Genomic DNA, 23,270 nt, shown 5'->3' with positions numbered 1-23,270 from the left:
TATACATGTATACTGGGCAAGTCACTTAACCCCAGCTTTAGGGGGGGAAAAAATCAATAATCTTATTCTTCCCAAATTTTTTCTTTCTGCTATTTTAAAATCACTACAATTATGCTTTTTTTCAGCTGAGAATGTCACATACCCAAAGTCCTAAAGAATTATTGTGCTTCATGTTTAAACCCATATCAGATTGCTTGTTATCTTGGGAAGGTGGCAGAGGAATGAGAGGGAGAAAAATTTGGAATACAAGATTTTACAAAGGTGAATGTTGAACATTACCTTTGCATATATTTGGAAAAATAAAATATTATTTAAAAAAGAATCACAGTGCTCAAGACAGACTAGCCAAGACAGCAATAATTAAAGGGTTAACAAAATTTCTTCTAATTCAAACTTATAAAGTTACTTTATACTTCACTAAATGACACCAAAAATTTACAAAGTGTTTTCTGAAAAGATAAAAAGTGTTGTTTTCATAGGAAGGTTGAAACTGCTAATACTCACCTAGAATGAGATGCAGCTTTGTCTCTGTCTGGAAAGCATAATGCAATGTAACCAAAAAGGGTGATAGTCTAATGTGCTCCAGCACCTGCCGTTCTGTCTTTGTGTGCTCTGCTGTCTTGGCTTTCTGAACAATTGTGGCTTTCTTCAGAACTTTCATAGCATACAGTTTTCCAGCATCATGACCACTTATTTTACGAACCAGGAATACTTTTCCATAGGCTGAAATCAAGGAGAGGTAAAATGGAAATAAAAATTCAACATAAAATATAAATCAATTGCTGGGAAAATACAATCATTGATCACATATGTATTCTTTATAGGTGTGTCAAAAATTAATTTCAATACTTTTTGGAACAAAGTTCTTTAATAACTTCCTTCAACCAGACAATAGATCTGTTTCTAACTAGAACTTTCAGTGTTTACATATTTAATTTCTGTTGACAGGGAGCATTAATGCTGGCACTTTGTTATTCTCACCAATTTTAGCTAGAGGAAAACAGCCACAGTTATTATGAACTAACCACAATTCATTCCTGGAAATTGGAACTTTAGATATATACAAAAAGTATAAAGTGATAAAAAGTAAGACTAGTAAAACCAGAATTGTATATATATAGTGACCGAAACTGATAAAGAAAACACAGGTAAAGATAGTAGAAATTCAGTTTTATATTGGGTAAGAGAGCAAATTCTTTTTTGTTTACTGTTAATTTGAGTTTTCTATTAAATACCAATATTATAAAAATTTTTATTGTTTACCTGCTTATTTGTCCTTATTGGTTAAAATCAAATTTATGACAATTTTTTTAAATTTTAGAAAAAAAATAAATGTGTCACTAGCTGACTCCTTCCCGTTATATATGAAAGAAAGTATAATATAGTATGGTATATGACTAAAAGAATAGGAAGAGGTATGAAGAGCATCAAAAGTAATGATAGTGGGTTTCATATTTGATTCTAGGGTAAAGGAAAACAGTGGAATGGTTCATTATTGAAGAAGGAGTGATATAGTCATACCTGCATTTAGGAAGATCAATTTAACAACTAAAAGAATGAACTGGAATGGGGAGAGAGTTGAAGCAGGAAGATCAATTACTGTGATCCAGGTATGAGATAATGAGGTGGCAGTGCCAGAAGAAAGGAGGTGTGTATGAGAGTTATTATGAAGTTATTAGATATGAAAATGAGAGAAACTGATAAGTTGAGGATGAAGGAGAAGTATCAATTGTAGAAAGCCTTCTCAAGTAATTTAGCAACAAAAGAGAGGAGAGATAACAGTAGCTAATGAGGACAGGTCAGCTAGAAGTTTTTGAGTATGGGGGAGCTATGGTATATTAGACACTAGGGAAGACACTGAAGATTAACGAGAGATTAGAAATGACAGAAAGAACATGAAATGCAACAGGGATCACTTATGCCGAGACAGGGGTTTGCCTTGGGTAGAAGAAGGAATACTACCCCCTCATCTAAGACACAGGTGAAAGGGATAGGTATTTATCCTAAGGAAGACAGTATGAATTTGAAGAGAAAGAAAAAAAAAACTGGAAGAATAATAAGTAGTTTAGAAGAGAAAGCACTAAATCTTATCTCATGTTCTCACTAGCTGCATTCTTTCTCCCCTCTAGTTCCTTCTTCACTGGAAAAGGTCATCACCAGGAAACTCAGTATCATGGAAATTGATCAGCTTTAGTCTTCCTATCTCATCAGTACACTCTGCTGCCTCTACCTCTTCAACTGACAGGCTGGGAGGCAGAGCAAAAAATTCCTCCCACTGCCTCCACTTAAAGAAGGTTTAGCCAGGCAGACAACTCTTCTTTTCTCATGAACTAAATAAACTCTTTAGATTTAACTGCACTATCATCACCCTGATACAGTGTACCAGCCTTTTTCCCCCCCTTTCCTTTTACAATTTCCTTTTGTGTGTTATCTTCCCTCATTAGATTATAAACTCCTTAAGGGCTAAGATTAATTTTTTTTCTTATTCTATGAGTGCTTCGCACAGTGCTTAGCACAAACTAGGTGTTTTAGAAATGTTTATCGGAATTTCTGAAATGTGAATGGGGAACCCACAAAAGAATCCCTGAAAATTAGTGTAAATCAAATAAAAACCTATGACTCCAAGAGAGAGGAAAAAAAGAAATACCAGTATAGAATCAAAAGATTAAAAAAATAAAAATAAAAAAAAGAGAGAGAGAGAGAGAGAGATTCTAACATATACACAATAAAAAATAAATTGACCTATAAACAGTTTTAGAAGATATGATTTAAGAATTATTGGACTTCCTGAAAAAACATACACTATAGTTTCAAAACCAAATAAAAATGACTAGATTGTTTTAGAAACAAAAGGTAATGATAACAGAAGCAGCCAGGCTAAAAACAGGCATGTTCTATTATGGAAGGGAAGAAGGAGGGGAGAACTTACTATTTTTCATAATTAATGTGTGTGAGATTACAAATATAGAGGATGTGGGGGGGTCAAGAGTAGGTACCAGATGAATTTAATTCTTATCTGAAATGAGCAAAGGAGTGAATTCTGTGAATTTGGCTCCAATTTTCCAGCTATCTTATATATCTTTTCAAACTTTGGTCCAGGCAACTTGGTCTTTCACTTACCTTTCCCTGTTTCCTTATCTTTTTGAATTGCTAGTTTCTTCCAAAGCTCAGCTTTGAGTACTACTTTCTATAAAGAGAGGTCCCCCTCTCTTTTAGAAGTTAGTGGCTTCTCCTAATATTCCTTTGTTTTTATTTTGTATGTATTTTGTACCTCCTTATTTTAAATACATAAGTGTCGTTCACCCCAATAGAATGTACAGTCCTTGCACATAGGAGTTTTTTCACTTTTGACTATACCTGGATACCTAACATAACATCAGGGAACATAGTAGACACAATAAATTTTTGTTAATTACTGGCCAGACACAGTGAATAGCCTCCAGTTTCTTTCCTCTTTTTTCCCTGAGGCAATTGGGGTTAAGTAACTTGCCCAGGGTCACAAAACTAGGAAGTGTTAAGTGTTTGAGGCCAGAATTGAACTTAGGTCCTCCTGACTTCAGGGGTGGTGCTCTATCCATTGTGCCACCTCGATGCCCTATGGTCTTAAGTTTCTTAGTGAATTAGGAGGCAAAGTTTTTGTTGAGAAGGAAAGGAAAATGGAGTAGTTTAAGTGAACTGAGAAGAGAACATTTGGAATAGGTGCTGCAGGAAGTATGATAATAGCACAGGATCATACATTTAGATCTGGAAGATATATCAGAGGTCATTTGGTTCAAATTTTTCATTTAATAAATGAGGAAACTTAGATGCAGGAGATTAAGTCACTTGTCCAAGGTCACAGAGGTATTAAGTATATAAAATTTTAATGACAGTAAACATGTTTCCAGAACTTGCAAAATTGTTTTAAAACAATAGAATCAAAGAGCTCATAAACTTTACAACTTACAGATTGCAAATGCCCAAACTTTAAAATGTTTTATTTTATTAATTCCTAATTAAAATTATGAATTTAAATAAAAATTTGGTTTAATTAATTATTCAAAACAAATATAAAACAACATTTCTATAATCCAAGCTTGAATAGTCTGCTTTAGAAATACTTCAGAATGTCTGACATTTTGGCAGAACTACTGGTAGAAAAATACTAAGAACAAGACCAGAATCAAGAACCAAGTGCATGTTAAGACAAATTCAGAGTCTAATCATAAGACAGAAAGCAAAATACTAAAGTACCAAAAAGGATTAAACAACAACAACAAAAGAGGCAGTCAAGCTTTGGGTATCATACCCTGTGTGTGTGTATTTTTTTTTTTTTAGTAGCACTGGACAGTGATCAGATCATACAATAAAAATAAGAAATTTTGGTAGGTGGGGGACAAGTTATCTATAGAGGATTCAAAGAATGAGTCAGAGTAGCCATAATATCCATTCCTGGCCACAGGAGGGGGCCAGCAAGAGTAGACAGTTAAGATAAGAGGCTTTCAAAAAGTGCTATTAAATAACTGTTGCAGGAGTTGTGAATTGATCCAACTATTCTGGGAGAGCAATTTGGAACTATGTTCAAAAAGCTATAAAATGTCCATATCCTTTGATCCAGCTATGTCTTTACATCTGCAAAAATATTTGTAGCAGACCTTTTTACAAAGACAAGAAACTGGAAATTGGATGGATGCCATCAGTTGGGAAATGATTGAATAAATTATGGTAGATAAATGTAATGGAATACATTGTTCTGTAAGAAAAGATGAGCAGACTGATTTCAGAAAAGCCAGGAAAGACCTGCTTGAACTGATGATGCTAAATGAAGTGAATGGATCCAGGAGAACACAGCAACAATAAAATTAAGGGATGATCAACTGTGATGGACTTGGGTCTTTTCAACAATAAGGTGATTCAAAACAATTCCAATAGACTTGTGATGGAAAAAGCCATCCGCATTTAGAGAGAGAACTGTGGAGACTAAATGTGGATCAAAGCATAGTATTTTCATCTTTTTTGGTGATATTATTTCTTTGCTTGTTTTTTTTTCTCCTTCTCATGGTTTTTTCCCCTTTTGATCTGATTTTTCTTGCACAGCATGACAAATATGGAAAAATGTTTAGAAAAATTGCATATGTTTAATTTATAATGGATGGCTTACTATAGAGGAGAGGGAAGAGGAAAAGAAGGAAAAAACTGGAACACAAGATTTTGCAAAGGTAAATATTAAAAATAATTTTTGCATGCATTAGGAAAAATAAAAAACCTACATATATATATATATACATATATATATATATATATATAAAACACCTCCTCTAAAAAATATCAATGCTTTAAAAAGTGCTATTAAAAATCTAATACTCTTTATATATCAATTAAGATTAAAATTTAATTTCCTTCATGACCCTTGAGAATCCTCTCAAGGAGAAAGAGAGAAAAGTATCACATATATATATATATGTATGCACACACATATATAATATACAAAAAATGCTATATTAAGAGTAAATACATGCCAGATTCAATGTATGAGTCATAAAAATCAAAGAATTGGGATACAAGAGAAAAGTAATATAAAAGATGGAGAAAATGGTAGAAGAGCAAGTACCAGATGAACTTCACTTATCTGAAATAAATAAGAAAGCATTGAACACATGCACAATATACACCAGCTATTTAGGTTAGAAATATGTTTACCATAGCAATGAAACAAAGAGGAATGGATATAGAGGTTGAGGGAGGTTAATAGGGAGGAAACACTCATAAATATCTTGATCCTAAAGTAGGGGAAAAGAAAAGTAAATAAAACTGAAGGAAGTGTCCATCAATTGGGGAATACATGAATAAGTTATGGAATGTGAATCTAATAGAATATTAAGTCACATGAATGACAAAAAAAATTACAGAGGAAGGATCCTAGGTAGTATGAATTAATGTAAAGTTAAGAGACCAGAATCAGGAAGATAATTATAAAGAAAAACAACTTTGAAAGAGTCTTAACTCTTACCAGTGCAGTGACCTCATCTTTAGAAAACCTATAATGAAGCACATAACCTACCTAATAGAGAGATTAGGGAGGCAAGATCTAGGAAGAATCATATATTTTTGTATATGACTACTTACTGTATGAATTTGCTTTGCTTGACTATGTGTTATTTGTTATAAGGGTTTTCTTTACTTTCTCTCTTTCTCTTTAGTAGAGAGGAAAAGTTAGCAATACTGATAAAAACAACAAAAGAAGGCCACTGACACACTAAAAATTCACAGAAGAGAATATAAAGATTAGAACGAAGCAATGTTAAGTAAGACACTTTTATTTTTTTTTTTTATTATTCATTTTTCCAAATTATCCCCTCCCTCCCTCCACTCCCTCCTCCCGATGGCAGGTAATCCCATACATTTTACAAGTGTTACAATATAACCTAGATACAATATATGTGTGTAAATACCATTTTCTTGTTGCACATTAATTATTAGCTTCCGAAGGTATAAGTAACCTGGGTAGATAGACAGTAGTGCTAACAATTTACATTCGCTTCCCAGTGTTTCTTCTCTGGGTATAGTTATTTCTGTCCATCATTGATCAACTGGAAGTGAGTTGGATCTTCTTTATGTTGAAGATTTCCACTTCCATCAGAATACATCCTCATACGGTATTGTTGTTGAAGTGTATAGTGATATTCTGGTTCTGCTCATTTCACTTAGCAACAGTTGATTTAAGTCTCTCCAAGCCTCTCTGTATTCCTCCTGCTGGTCATTTCTTACAGAGCAATAATATTCCATAACCTTCATATACCACAATTTACCCAACCATTCTCCAATTGATGGACATCCATTCAACTTCCAGTTTCTAGCTAAAACAAAAAGAGCTGCCACAAACATTTTGGCACATACAGGTCCCTTTCCACTCTTTAGTATTTCTTTGGGATATAATCCCAATAACAGCAATGTTGGGTCAAAGGGTATGCACAGTTTGACAACTTTTTGGGCATAGTTCCAAATTACTCTCCAGAATGGCTGGATTCTTTCACAACTCCACCAACAATGTATCAGTGTCCCAGTTTTCCCACATCCCCTCCAACATTCATCATTATTTGTTCCTGTCATTTTAGCCAATCTGACAGGTGTGTAGTGGTATCTCAGAGTTGTCTTAATTTGCACTTCTCTGATCAGTAGTGATTTGGAACACTCTTTCATATGAGTGGAAATAGTTTCAATTTCATCATCTGAGAATTGTCTGTTCATATCCCTTGACCATTTATCAATTGGAGAATGGTTTGGTTTCCTATAAATCAGGGTCAGTTCTCTATATATTTTGGAAATGAGACCTTTGTAAGAACCTTTACTTTTAAAAATATTTTCCCAATTTGTTACTTCCCTTCTAATCTTGTTTGCATTAGTATTGTTTGTACAGAAACTTTTTTAGTTTGATGTAATCAAAATCTTCTATTTTGTGATCAATAATGATCTCTAGTTCTCCTCTGGTCATAAATTCCTTCCTCCTCCGCAGGTCTGAGAGGTAGACTATTCTCTGTTCCTCTAATCTATTTATTATCTCATTCTTTATGCCTAAATCATGGACCCATTTTGATCTTATCTTGGTATATGGTGTTAAGTGTGAGTTCATATCTAATTTCTGCCATACTAATTTCCAGTTTTCCCAACAGTTTCTTCCGAATAATGAATTTTTGTCCCTAATGTTGGTATCTTTGGGTTTGTCAAAGATTAGATTGCTATAGATGTACCCTTTTTTATCCTTTGTATCTAATCTGTTCCACTGATCTACCATTCTATTTCTTAGCCAGTACCAAATGGTTTTGGTGACTGCTGCTATATAATATAGCTTTAGATCAGGTACACTTAGACCACCTTCCTCTGACTTTTTTTTCATTAGTTCCCTTGCAATTCTTGACCTTTTATTCTTCCATATGAATTTTGTTGTTATTTTTTCTAGGTCATTAAAATAGTTTCTTAGGAGTCTGATTGGTATAGCACTAAATAAATAGATTAGTTTGGGGAGTATTGTCATCTTTATTATATTTGCTTGGCCTATCCAAGAGCACTGAATGTCTTTCCAATTATTTAAATCTGACTTTATTTTTGTGGCAAGTGTTTTGTAATTTTTCTCATATAATTCCTGACTATTCTTTGGTAGATGGATTCCCAAATACTTTATACTCTCAACATTTGTTTGGAATGGAATTTCTCTTTGTATCTCTTGCTGTTGCATTTTGTTGGTGATATATAAGAATGCTGAGGATTTATGTGGATTTATTTTGTATCCTGCCACTTTGCTAAAATTCTGAATTATTTCTAATAGCTTTTTAGCAGAGTCTTTGGGGTTCTCTAAGTATACCATCATGTCATCTGCAAAGAGTGATAGTTTGATTTCCTCATTTCCTACTCTAATTCCTTGAATCTCTTTCTTGGCTCTTATTGCCGAGGCTAGCGTTTCTAGTACTATATTGAATAGTAATGGTGATAGTGGGCAACCTTGTTTCACTCCTGATCTTACTGGGAAAGGTTGCAGTTTATTTCTATTGCATATTATGCTTACTGAAGGTCTTAAATATATGCTCCTGATTATTCTAAGGAATAATCCATTTATTCCTATACTCTCAAGAGTTTTTAGTAGGAATGGATGTTGGATTTTGTCAAATGCTTTTTCTGCATCTATTGAGATGATCATATGGTTTTTATTAATTTGATTATTAATATGGTCAATTATACTAATAGTTTTCCTAATATTAAACCAGCCCTACATTCCTGGCATGAATCCTACTTGATCATAGTGTATTATCCTGAGGATGATTTTCTGAAGTCTTTTTGCTAATATCTTATTTAAGATTTTAGCATCAATATTCATTAAGGAAATTGGTCTATAATTTTCTTTCTCAGTTTTCGATCGACCTGGTTTAGGTATCAGTACCATGTCTGTGTCATAAAAAGAGTTTGGTAGGACTCCTTCATTCCCTATTTTTTCAAATAGTTTATACAGCATTGGGGCTAATTGTTCTTTAAATGTTTGGTAGAATTCACATGTAAATCCATCTGGTCCAGGGGATTTTTTTCCTGGGGAGTTGATTAATAGCTTGTTCTATTTCTTTTTCTGAAATGGGACTATTTAAGCAATTTATTTCCTCCTCTGTTAATCTAGGAAGCCTATATTTTTGGAGGAAGTCATCCATTTCACTTAAGTTATCAAATTTATTGGCATAAAGTTGGGCAAAGTAACTCCTTATTATTTCTCTAATTTCCTCTTCATTGGTGGAAAGATCCCCCTTTTCATTTGTAAGACTAACAATTTGATTTTCCTCTTTCTTTTTTCTGATCAGATTTACCAAAGGTTTATCTATTTTATTGGCTTTTTCATAAAATCAACTCTTGGTTTTATTTATTAATTCAATAGTTTTTTTACTTTCAATATTATTGATTTCTCCTTTTAATTTTTGTATTTCAAGTTTGATTTTTGGTTGGGGGGTTTTAATTTGGTCTTTTTCTAGCCTTTTAAGTTGCAAGCCCAATTCGTTAATCTTCTCTTTCTCTATTTTCTTCAAATAAGCCTCTAAAGATATAAAATTTCCCCTTATTACTGCTTTAGCTGCATCCCACAGATTTTGGTATGATGTCTCATCATTGTCATTATCTTGGGTGAAATTATTAATTGTTTCTATAATTTGCTCTTTCACCCAGTCATTCTTTAAGATGAGATTATTCAGTTTCCAATTACTTTTTGGTCTATTTATCCCTAACTTTTTACTGAATGTAGCTGTTATTGCATTGTGGTCTGAGAAGAAGGCATTTATTATTTCTGCCTTCCTACATTTAATTTTGAGATCTTTATGTCCTAATATATGGTCAATTTTTGTATAGGATCCATGAACTACTGAGAAGAAAGTATATTCCTTTCTATTGCCATTCAGTTTTCTCCAAAGGTCTATCATACCTAGTTTTTCTAATGTTCTATTTACTTTTTAAATTTCTTTCTTGTTTGTTTTGTGGTTTGATTTGTCTAAATCTGAGAGTGCAAGGTTGAGATCTCCCACTATTATAGTTTTACTGTCTATTTCTTCTTGCAACTCTCTTAACTTTTCCTTTAGAAAGTTAGATGCTATACCACTTGGTGCATATATGTTTAGTATCGATATGGCTTCATTATTTATGCTACCTTTCAGCAGGATATAGTTTCCTTCCTTATCTCTTTTAATTAGATCAACTTCTGCTTTTGCTTGATCTGAGATAAGGATAGCTACCCCTGCTTTTTTGGCTTTACCTGAAGCATAATAGATTCTGCTCCAACCTTTTACCTTCCCTTTCCTTTCCCCATTTTTCTTCAAACTCTCTTAACTTTTTAATAGTCTCTTCATGGAGAGAGTTATGTGATGGGGGGCAGGAATCGTTCCCCTTTAGGTTGTTCTCTGCTGACTCTCTGCTGTTAACTTCCTCGGGATTGTATACCCGCTCTTTCTCTGTGTAGAAGGAATCTATGGGTTTTTTTGGGCTTCTTGCTCATACTTAAAAAATCTTTTGGGGTCTGTCCCTGGGGTAGGAAATTATTTATTTATTTCTTTACCAGCTTCCTCCCAGACTGGATGGATGCAGCGGCCCCTGTGCCTGAGCTAAGAGAGAGTTCCCCACCCCCTCCCTGGAAGTGCCTCAGAGGTGATTAGCACTGCTGTGCCCTGAGGGCGCTGTGTTTTAGCGGCTTCCCTGAGGTTGAGACTGAACAGTAAAGGCGACTCAAAGCCTAGCCTATGCGTCCCGGTGGGGCGTGGATGTCTGCAGCAGGTGACGGGAAAAGCCCCTGCGCTCAAACAGGAAGTGTCTGCCAGAAACCGCAGTCCCTAGTTCAAAGGTTCTGCTTCTCTGGGACTTCCGTTCCACAGCCTCCAGCCAGCCGAGCCAGGCACTATGAGTTACCGCCCCGCCCACTCTTCAATCTCTTAACTACCCCGAGGACAAAGCCTGGATTGCCTATGTCGACCACACCCCAGGTGCCGAGATCTGCTGAGTCACCCCTGGGATCCGGGAAGATCCAATCTAGTTTTAAATTTTAAAGTGGCTTATATTTCTCCTCTGAACTGCTGTTTTATAAGCAGAGAAGAGCTAACAGCCTGTGCCAGATTCTTTTATGTCAGTGGATTCTCTGATCCCAGAGCCCTCCCCAGCGCGACCGGCGCAGTGTGCCACTACCCCACCGTCTGCGCTGGCCTCTCTTCTTCCTCCCCTGGGAGCTGAACTTTCCTGCTGAAACTCCAGATTCTCTTCAGCTGGTAAGTCGTGCTTCCAGTCCTTGTGGATTCTATCAGTCCAATGCTATTTCTGAGGCTGATTAAATCTAGTTGGTTGTGAGGAAGAAAGGAGCTTACACAGTGGCGTGTATCTTCTCCGCCATCTTGGCTCCGCCCCCCCAAGTAAGACACTTTTAAAAGTAATATATGGAATGTATTATATGCCTTTAAAGTAAGCAATATGAAATGGAGATTCACCATTTTCTTTCTGTGTTATGCTATCTATCTATGAGTGCTCTTTTTTTTGGATATTTAAGATAAAAACATTTTTTGAACTTTATAGTTTTGTGTACATGCTTTAAATATTCCTTGTTATCCCTGAAATTCCTATATTTAAAGAACTTAGATTAAAAATATATATATATACACATTGAGATCCAGGAAAACTGCCCTACAACAATACTCCATATCTCATGTCTCCATGCCTTTGCACTGGTCATCTGCCATGGCACCTTCCTTAATGAACTTTCTCTTAATGAATATTTCTCTTCCTTCAAGACTCAATCTACCCTCATCCCCAACAATTCCCAATACCCTCTTTACAGATTATTTTGTATTTATTTGCATTTATTTATATTTATTCTGCATATGCTTTTATATGTGTTTCTTGCTCCTCTGTTTCAATGTAAGCTTTTTTACAGTAGAAATTATTTCTTTTTTATATATTGATATTCCCAGTGACCAGCAAAGTCTCTGGCATATAGTAGAAACTTAATAAATATTTGTTCATTGATAACTTTGTTATAAATCTAATGAATGAAAAATAACTATGAACAACTATTATTCTGAAAATAAAACCTAAAATCTTACCTCCTGTTCCTAGAACCTTCAGAAGTTCAAAATTTTCAATTCCCACTTTCTCGGCATGTCCTGTTAAATTAGCTAAAAACAAACAAAAAAAAGTTAAAAATATCTATTTAGCAAATTGAATATCTAATACTATCAGATATCAAAAGTCTGTTAACATAAATATACAAAAATATTTGAAAAATAAAATCAATTGACTTTTTATTTGGTATCTTTTAAATATTTTTAAAATGTCATTTTAACTTAGGAGCAAATACAAAAATAAGACAATAGACCATGATCCTGTATTCCCAGGATTAGCAGCAGTTTTACTACTAATATGCTGTGCAACTTAATTTGTATCATTTAAATTAACTTATGGCATGTCATTCATGGGGTTTTCTTTCTTTCTTAATTTGGAAAATGATGCCAGAGTTGGACTATGTAATCTCTAAGACACTTTTCAGTTTTAAAAATCTATGAAAATAGGTACTAAATAATATTTTTAAAAATAAACTATATGCACTCGCAAAAATTATTCTTTTGCATAAATCCTTTTAAAATATTCCTTGCTATTATAGACTGCTCAAACGTTTCCTATGACTATTAATAATTATTTTAATAAAAATTTGAGCCTAAGATATGTTAAAATATTCTCAAAATTATGTATTTCAAGATAAACTAGTTCTTAAGTTCTGTACAGTTCAGCTAATATATGCTTGTGAAGCAATAAATAAGTAATATTTATAGAGAATGCATTATGTGCAGAGCACTTAGTTCCTGGTCTAAGAATTCATAGGATCATAGATTTAAAACTGAAAAAAAGACCTCAGAGGATACTAGACATCAAGGTAACTCTAAAATGAGTAACAAAAACTCTATAGTAATCATAATTCTGTTTTAAAAAACACCACCAGACCTTTATGTTTCCAAGTCTAAAGCATTTTTAAACTACCAGTTAGCTCACACAAATTAATGAATAGTATTTTTTTTTTGTATCTGAAACTCTATTCTAAAATAATGACATCCATTTCTAATTAATTTATTCAGTCATTTTAGTGGCTTTTTGACTCTCTCTAAATCCATTTAGGATTTCTTTTTCTTTTTTTTCTCAATAATGTTTTATTTTTCCAAATATATGTAAAATAATTTTCAACATTTATTTATGTAAGACTTTGTGTTCCAAACTCTTTTCCTCCTTTCTTTAACTTTCCCTCTCCCCAAGACAACAAGCAATCTGATAAATGTGTGCAATGATTTTAAACAATGAAGAAAAATCAGACTAAAAGGGAAAAAAAAAACCATGAGAAAGAAAAAGCAAACAAACAAAACGGTGAAAATAGTATGTTTCCATCCACATTTAGTGACCATAGTTCTCTCACTGAATGTGGACAGCATTTTCCATCCCAAATATATTAGAATTGTTTTGAATCACTGCATTGCTGGGAAGAGGTGATCATTATACAATTTTGCTGTTACTGGGTACAACGTTCTTCTGCTTCTGCTCACTTCATTCCAGCATCAGTTCAGGTAAGTCTTTACAGGCTTTTCTGAAATCAGCATGCTCATCATTTCTTATAGAATGACAATATTCCAGTACATTCATATACCAAAACTTATTCAGCCATTCTCCAACTGATGGGCATCCACTCAATTTGCAGTTTCTTGCCACTGCAAAAAAGGCTGCCACAAACATCTGGACATATGGATGCTTTTTCTTCTTTTATGTTTGGGATACAAGCCCAGTAGAGACACTGTTGAATCAAAGGGTATGCACAGTTTGAGAGCCCTTTGGGCATAGTTCCAAGTTGTTCTCTAGAATGGTTGGATCAGTTCACAATTCCACCAATAATGTATTAGTGCCCCAGTTTTCCTACATCCCCTCCCACATTGATCATTATCTTTTCCTATCATCTTAGCCAATCTGAGAGGTGTAAAGTACCTCAAAAGTTGTTTTAATTTACACTTCTCTAATCATATGAGGTTTTTTTTGGTAAAAATACTGAATGATTTGCTATTTTATTCTCTGGTTCAATTTACACATGTGGAAATTGAGGCCAACAGGGTTAAATAATTTGCTTAGAGTCACATAGTTAGTGTCTGAGGTCAGATTCGAACTCAGAAAGATGTCTTCCTAACTGCTCTATCCAGTGTACCATTGCACTGTGCTTTACTAAATAATCTATATTATCTATTGTGTCTAATAATATAAATTAAAACATATTTAGGGATATCTGTTTACACATGACAAAGATTAATTTTGACTTTTTTCCTTCAATATCAATATTTTAGTCATGGAATAGGAACTAAGAGATACAAATTTCTAAAATTATTTCTGTATCCTAAAATTACTCATAATCTTCTCAATCTCTGGACCTGAGCTATCTTGGAGAATGGAAATAAACTTTTCATTATACTGTAAACAACTAATACTTTTCTTATTATTAATAATAATGTTCATAACGTGGTTTTTAACCATAAAGTTCAGTGAAAACATGGACTACTTTTTAGTATATAATGGGTTATCCACATACCTTATAATTACTTACTATTACTATGAAGTTATATTCTTCTGTATGATTTTTTAATAATATGTAGTCCAAAGGCCATTGGTCACCTAAAAAGGTCTTCCTGATGACCTCTGAGTTGCCCTCTCATCCTGTTTATGGCATAGTTATATACCTTTGTTAATAACATGAATTAATAACTTCCTTTCTGTTTCTTTGGTTCAGACCTATGATTTCATTGGTGTAGGGAATTTTTGGAGAAGAAACTGCCATCACTAAAGTTGACTGGCAACAGTTCTACAACTTAAGGGGCTTGTCCAGCATCACGAAGTTAGTATATCAGAAATAGCACTTCAAACCAGTTTTTCCTGGTTCTGACACCTGACAGCAAAGCTGTCTCTCTTATTTTCATATGATATTTTTAAAAAACCCTCTATTTCACCAGTAGATCAGTGAAACAGATTAGATACAAAGGACAAAAAAGGGTACATCTATAACAATCTAATCTTTGACAAACCCAAAGATACCAACATTAGGGATAAAAATTCATTATTTGGAAAAAACTGTTGGGAAAACTGGAAATTAGTATGGCAGAAATTAGATATGGATCCACACTTAACACCATATATTAAGATAAGATCAAAATGGGTCCATGATTTAGGCATAAAGAATGAGATAATAAATAGATTAGAGAAACAGAAAATAGTCTATCTCTCAGACCTGTGGAGGAGGAAAGAATTTATGACCAGAGGAGAACTAGAGATCATTATTGATCACAAAATAGAAGATTTTGATTACATCAAATTAAAAAGTTTCTGTACAAACAATACTAATGCAAACAAGATTAGAAGGGAAGTAACAAATTGGGAAAATATTTTTAAAAGTAAAGGTTCTTACAAAGGTCTCATTTCCAAAATATATAGAGAACTGACCCTAATTTATAAGAAATCAAACCATTCTCCAATTGAAAAATGGTCAAAGGATATGAACAGACAATTCTCAGATGATGAAATTGAAACTATTTCCACTCATATGAAAGAGTGTTCCAAATCACTACTTATCAGAGAAATGCAAATTAAGACAACTCTGAGATACCACTACAGGTACTGTCAGATTGTCAGATTGGCTAAGATGACAGGAACAAATAATAATGAATGTTGGAGGGGATGTGGGAAAACTGGGACACTGATACATTGCTGGTGGAGTTGTGAAAGAATCCAGCCATTCTGGAGAGCAATTTGGAACTATGCCCAAAAAGTTATCAAACTGTGCATACCCTTTGACCCAGCATTGCTGCTATTGGGATTATATCCCAAAGAAATACTAAAGAGTGGAAAGGGACCTGTATGTTCCAAAATGTTTGTGGCAGCTCTTTTTGTTGTAGCTAGAAACTGGAAGTTGAATGGATGTCCATCCATTGGAGAATGGTTGGGTAAATTATGGTATATGAAGGTTATGGAATATTATTGCTCTGTAAGAAATGACCAGCAGGAGGAATACAGAGAGGCTTGGAGAGACTTGCATCAACTGATGCTGAGTGAAATGAGCAGAACCAGAAGATCACTGTACACTTCAACAACAATACTGTATGAAGATGTATTTTGATGGAAGTGGGGATCTTCAACATAAAGAAGATCCAACTCACTTCCAGTTGATCAATGATGGACAGAGGTAGCTATACCCAGAGAAGGAACACTGGGAAGTGAATGTAAATTGTTAGCACTACTGTCTGTCTGCCCAGGTTACTTGTACCTTCGGAATCTAATGCTTATTGTGCAACAAGAAAATGGTATTTACACACATGTATTGTATCTAGGTTATATTGTAACACATGTAAAATTGCCTGTCATCGGGGGGAGGGAGTAGAGGGAGGGTGGGATAATTTGGGAAAATGAATACAAGGGATAATATTATAAAAAAAAAATAAAAAATAAAGAATTTTTTTTAAAAATTAATAAATAAAAATTTTAAAAATTTTAAAAAATAAAGAATTTTAAAAATAAAATAAAATAAACTTACTTCAATAAAAAAAGAAAAAAAATGTACTAGAAAGAAAAAAAAACAAATAAACAAACAGCAAAAAAAGGAAAAAAAAACCCTCTATTTCATTAGATTTGCATCAAAAATAGTAATATTCTTTCTTTAAATTGTTTAAATTTTAATTTTGCTTCATGGAGATAGAAATTACAGTGGATACAGGCAGATAGTCTTTTGCCTTGTTAAAAAATTAATAGACTGGGGCAGCTGGGTGGCACAGTGGATACAGCATCAGCCCTGAAGTCAGGAGGACTTGAGTTCAAATTTGGCTTCAAATACTTAACATTTCCTGGCTGTGTGACCCTGAGCAAGTCACTTAACCCGATTTACCTCAGCAAAAAAAAGAAAAAGGAAAAAACAGAATTAATAGACTGAAAAGTTTGGAAAATCATTGGTTTGAAGGAAAAATGGATGCCACACTAAAAAGTTAACTAAAATAACCACTACATATAGCAATTTAACTGATAGGGGGAAAAGGTATAAATAGATGTAATTTTGATTTACATGGTCTTGGATTTCTAGGTAAGATAGCAATTAAAAATCTCAGGTCTCATGAAGGTAGAGTCATGAAATGAATAGTGCCAAACAAAACTGATTTCATCTTTAGAAAATGAATCATAAAGAGGAAGACAGAAGGATTGAGGGAAAAAAGCATAAGAGCCAAGATCAAAGTCTGAACTAGTGAAAAGAGCAAGAGCTAAGGAATGGAAGAAAGCCATTTCAATTATAAGAAAAAGTTCTGCAAGCTACCAGACAAAAATTATTCAGGATTACCCAGGATTTGACAGCTTCCTGAGGGCTTAAAATATCATATTCCAGAAGGCAAAATTGGACCAAGATTTTTCAGATTACCTATATAATGGGTCTCTGTTGCTTTTCAAAGGGAATAAAATGCAGCATACATATTTTTCATCTGCCCAGGTCACCTTCACACACACACACACACACACACACACACACACACACACACACACGCCAATTGTACTAGGGCATAAAAATAAATTCAAACAAATGAAGAAAATTAGAAATGTTAAATATATTCTTTGTCAATCCCACCACAATAAATATTATACTCAATATAGAGTATTTGAAGAAAGAATTAAAATTTATACAGAGACTAAATAATTTCATCTTAAAAATGAGAGGGTCAAATTACATACACATAACTATATACATACATATAAATATACACACATATACACAGATATCTGCAGTCTTAAATTACTGAGATGCTTTAGGTATGTTCATGATAACATACAATGGTAATAACTAGAAAACTTTAGCCAGCCAACAACAAAATATTAAAATGAGGTAATAAATTACTTCAGAAAAAGAGTAGGACATAAAATATATTCACAATATATACTCATACTTATGAAGAACATATGGAAATAACAATGGCAAATATATTAGATATATTGGTATCAACAAAGACAAGTACACCTCAGTATTCCACATACAAAAAAAAGCTATTATAAATATTTTTGTACACATGGGTCCTTTACTTTTTAACTTCTTTGGGAGTATAAATCTAGAGACAGTATTACTGGGTCAAAAATGCATAGTTTAATAGTTTGGGGAACACAGTTCCAAATTACTTTTCATAATGATTTGACTAGTTTATAATTCTACCAATAGTGGTTTAGTATTTTCCCTTAGCCCTCCAAGTAGTAATTTTTCATTTTTGTGAATTTTACCAAGTAGTTATGTCTGACAGTTTGTGACCTCATTTGGTGTTTTCTTGATAAAAATACTAGAGTGATTTTCAATTTCCTTCTCCAGCTCATTTTACAGCTGAGGAAATTGAGGCAAGCAGAGCTAATTGACTTGTCTGGGGTTACACAGTTAGAAAGCTGAGGCTGGATTTGAACTCAGGTCCTCCTGACTCCAGAGCTGACACTTTATCCACTGTGCTACTCAGTGGTAGCCTGTGCAGCAATCACATTCTGGGTAAACTGTCTCAGTAGAAAAGCTAAACCAGAATAAAGGTAACCCCTCAGGTCCTCAAACCCATCAGTGATTTAGGAAGAGGTTTGGTTCAAGCACATAAAGATTTCTCCTGTAGGAGAATGGGCAGATGAGAACAGTGTGTTCCAATAGCAATCAAGGCAGATTAAGTAGACACTGTGGAACATTTAAGGTTTGATCAGGCATCAAAGAAGTCAAGGTCATTCACTGCATCTTGAGACATCATCAGTCATCTTGACTTTGGCCTTGCCACTAGACTTTAATGATTCTGAAAGACAGAATAAAGCCAAAAACTGCCTCATTTAAAGGCAATTCACATGCAAATCATAACCCTGTGATATCATTTGTTCTCTTTCAAAATAAAGACTAAACAACAACCAATCTGATGGGTGTGAGATGGTACCTCAGAGTAATTTTAACTTGAATTTATTTAATTTGGGTGATTTAGAGCATTTTTTTCAAAAGCTATTTACAGAGTTGATTTTTTTCCCTCTGAAAACTGTCTATTTATATACTTTGACCATTTATTAATTTGGGAATGGTTCTAATTCTTAAATATTTGACTATGTTCACTGTAAATCTTAGAAATGAGTCTTTTATCAGAGAAACTTGCTGCAAAAATTTGCTGCCAATTTCATGTCTCTCTTTTCATTTTAATTGCATTGGTTTTCTTTGAGTAAAAACTTTAATTTTATATAATTAAATTGTCTATTTTATCTCTCTTTTTTGGTCAGTCAGTTAATAAACATTTACTTTATTTGGTCATGAATCCTTCCCCTATCCACAAATTCGACAGGTAATTTCTCCCATGATCCCCTATTATATTAATGATATCACCTTTTTCTGGGTGTAAATTGCATATCAATTGGAACTTATCGTGATGCTGGCCTATATTTAGTTTTTGCCAGACTATTTTCCAGTTTTCCCTGAAGTTTTTATTAAAAAGTGAGTTATTGTTCCAGTAACTCACATATTTGAATTTATCAAACACTAGGTTAACTATGCTCATTCATTTCTCTATACTATGTACTTAATCCATTTCAATGATCAACTTCTCTATTTCTTGCCCAGTAAAAACTGTTTTTGACAAGTATAATTTTGTATTAGAATATAAGATTGGAGCATGAGATAATCAATAGGTTCTTTTCCTTTCCATTTATTTTTTAAAATTGATTTTCATAACATTTTTGACCTTTTGTTTCTCCTTTGGTAGATAGATTCCTAAATATTTTATGCTATCAACAGTTATTTTGAATGGAATTTCTCTTTGTATCTCTTGTTGTTGGATTTTGTTGGTGATGTATAAAAATGCTGAGGATTTATGTGGATTTATTTTGTATCCTGCAATTTTGCTAAAGTTGTGATTTTTTTTTTTACTTTATTTTTATTAGTTTTATAATTATAACTTTTTTGACAGTACATATGCATGGATAATTTTTTTTACAACATCATTCCTTGCACTCACTTCTGTTCTGAATTTTCCCTTCCTTCCCTCTACCCCCTTCTCTAGATGGCAGGCAGTCCCATACATGTTAAATATGTTATAGTATATCCTAGATACAATATAAGTGTGCAGAAATGAATTATTGTGAATTATTTCTAATAGCTTTTTAGTAGAATTCTCTAAGTATAAGTATACCATCATCTCATCTGCAAAGATTAATAATTTGGTTTCCTCATTACCTACTCTAATGACCTTTTGTTTCTTTATATGAGTTTATTATTTTTAATAGCTTTATAAAGTAGTCTTTTTGGTAATTGGATTGGTGTGTCACTGAATAAGTAAATTAAATTAGATAGTATAGTCATTTCTACTATATTTTCTTGTCCTACTCACAAGTAATTATTTTTTCTCCAGTTACTAAGATATGTCTTTGTGTAAAAACTTTTTTGTAATTATAATATGCTTTGCTCTAATTTGCTTATATAATAAATTTTTTTATGTCTAAATCACGAACCCATTTTGGCTTTACTTAGCATATTAAAGAACAAAAGAACTGGAGTTATGGCTAAAAATATCACACCCAGCAAATTTAAGCAAAATCCTGAATGAGAAAAAAATGGAAATTTAATGAATTGCAAGACTTTCAGGATTTTGTTGCAATAAAACCTGAACTTAACAGGTCATTTAACATACAAGATCAAAGAGAAAGGGAAGGTAAACATCAAAGACAAATTACAAGGGACCCAATAAGAACAAACTTTATTTTTTTATGTGGAAATGTAAACTGTATATCTAAGACTGCCATTAGTAATTGGGAAGTTCAAAAGAAAGACTGTGGTAGAGCTGAGTATCATATGATTCTAAAAAGCAAAATCATATAGAAAAAGGAAAGAAGAATAATTACATTATACAAATGAGGTATAAATGGAGAATTAGATGGGGGAGAAGGGCTAGTAGTTCTGAAACTCTACTCTTAGTGGAAAGGGGTTAAAGAGGGTTAAAAATACATATAGGTATTATATATATATATTTATATACATATATATATATATATAATATATATATATATATATATGAAATAAAAGGGCATAAAAGTTCTAATTCAAAAAATAAGAGGATAAGTGGCTAGAGAAAAGGGAAAGGATAATGGAGGGATTTTTAGAAGGAACTCTATTCATATTAGATATGGCTTAAAGAGAGAACATACACATTTAGAAGAGAATTAAAGTTTTCTAAATTTATGAAAAAATAAGAGGGTGAAAGAAAAGAATGGGAGGGGGTAGACAGAAAGTTGTACAGATTAATGGGGATGGGATAAAGAAGAAATAACATATATGCCTAAAGGCTACAAAAATCTTTTAAATTCAGATAGAAACAAGAGTGCAAAGGGAAAGAGTAGGGGAAAAAGAAAAGGAGGGATCCTCAGAAGGGAAGCAGGTTAAGTAATAGAAGGACAAGGTAACAGATAAAAAAAGCAGAGGATTCAGGTGGGACAGGAAATAAAAAATACACATTAAGAATCCTAAAAAAAACTACTCAAAATAATTAACCACTTTAGCAAAGTTATAGGATATAAAATAAACCTACATAAATCATCAGCATTCCTATATGTTACTAACAAAGTCCAGCAGCAAGGGATGGAAAGAAAAATTCCATTTTAAATAACTATAGCCAAGACAAACTATGTGAACACAATTATAAAATAACTTCACACAATTAACATCAGATCTAAACAGTTGGAAAAACATCAGTTGCTAATAGGTAGACCAAGCTAATATAATAAAATTACAATTCTATTTAAATTAAGTTACTTTTTCAGTGCCATAGCAATCAACCTACCAAAAATTTATTTTATAGAGATAGAAAAAAAATAACAAAATTCATTTGGAAAATCAGAAGGTCAAGAACATACAAAGAAATTATTGAGAGAAAAAATGCAACAGAAAAATGTCATACCCGATCTAAAACTATATTATAATGCATCAATCATCAAAACTCTTTGGTACTGGCTAAGAAAAAGAGTAGGGAATCAGTGGAATAGGTTAGGTACACAAGACACAATAGTCAATGACCATAGTAATCTACTGTTTGATAAACGCAAAGACTCCAGCTTCTGAGATAAGAACCCACTATTTGATAAAAATTATTAAGAATACTGGAAAATAGGAGGGTAAAAACTAGTCATAGATCAACACTTTATACCTAGATAATGTCAAAATGGGTACATGATTTAGACATAAATAGCATTAGCAAATTAGAAGAATAAGTAATAGTTTACTTGTTAGATCTATGGAGAAGGGAAGACTTTGTGACCAAACAGAAGAGATGGATTACATCAAATTAAAAAGGTTTTGTACAAAGCTAATGTGACCAAATTAGAAGGAAAGCAGAAAGCTGGGAAAATAATTTTTTACAGACAGTGTTTCTGATAAAGACCTAATTTCTAAAGTATAGAGAGAGCTGAGTCAAACTTATAGAATCACTCCTAATTTAATAAATGGTCAAAGGATATTAATAGTCTGTTTTCATATGAAGAATTAAAATTAAAAAAGACATATGAACAAATGTTCTTAATTACTATTGATTAGAGAAATACAAATTAAAACACCTCTGAGGTACCATATTACCCCTATCAGATTGGCTAAGATGACAGAAAAAGATGATAAATGTTGGAGGGTTTTGTGGGAAAACTAGAGCACCAATGCTTTGTTGGTGGAGTTATAAACTGATCTAGCTATTCTGGAGAACAATTTGAAACTATACACAAAGGACCTATAAAACTATACATACCCTTTCATCCAGCAATATAACTACGAGGCCTATATTCAAAAGAAATCATGAAAAGTGAAAAAGGTCCTACTTTTCAAAAATGTTTATAGCAGCTCTCTTTGTAGTGGCAAAGAATTGGAAATCAAGAAGATACCCATCAAAAACAAAATGCCTAAAAAGTGGCACAGAAATGATAATCAGGCAGATTTCAGAAAACTTGAAAAGACTTACACGAACTGATGCTGAATGAAATGAACAGAACAAAGAGAACATTGTATATAGTACAAGATTATATGATGATCAACTATGATAGACTCAGCTCTTCTCAGCAATACAATGATCAAAGAATCATGATGGAATATTATACATATCCAGAGAAAGAATTATGGAGTTTGAATGCAGATCAAAGCATATCACTTTCACATTTTTTTCCCCTTCTCATAGTCTTCCCATTTTATTGTAATTCTTGTTTCACAACATGACTAA

The 23,270-nt window shown here is 33.1% G+C and overlaps 1 protein-coding gene across 1 annotated transcript in view; it reads right to left on the bottom strand.

The window, feature by feature from the left end:
- RPS6KA5 (ribosomal protein S6 kinase A5) overlaps positions 1 to 23,270 on the bottom strand; it is a 203,126-nt gene that overhangs the window by 118,787 nt on the left and 61,069 nt on the right. The window contains exons 2-3 of the mRNA XM_074289727.1: positions 12,084 to 12,155; positions 505 to 723 (exon numbers count right to left, since the gene is read on the bottom strand). Of these exons, the coding sequence (XP_074145828.1) occupies positions 505 to 723; positions 12,084 to 12,155 (291 nt within the window). The remainder of the gene's footprint in view (positions 1 to 504; positions 724 to 12,083; positions 12,156 to 23,270) is intronic.

This window comes from Sminthopsis crassicaudata, chromosome 2 (assembly GCF_048593235.1).
Source record: "Sminthopsis crassicaudata isolate SCR6 chromosome 2, ASM4859323v1, whole genome shotgun sequence".
NCBI classification, from domain to species: Eukaryota; Metazoa; Chordata; class Mammalia; order Dasyuromorphia; family Dasyuridae; genus Sminthopsis; species Sminthopsis crassicaudata.
This window is presented reverse-complemented; position numbering and strand designations above follow the sequence as displayed.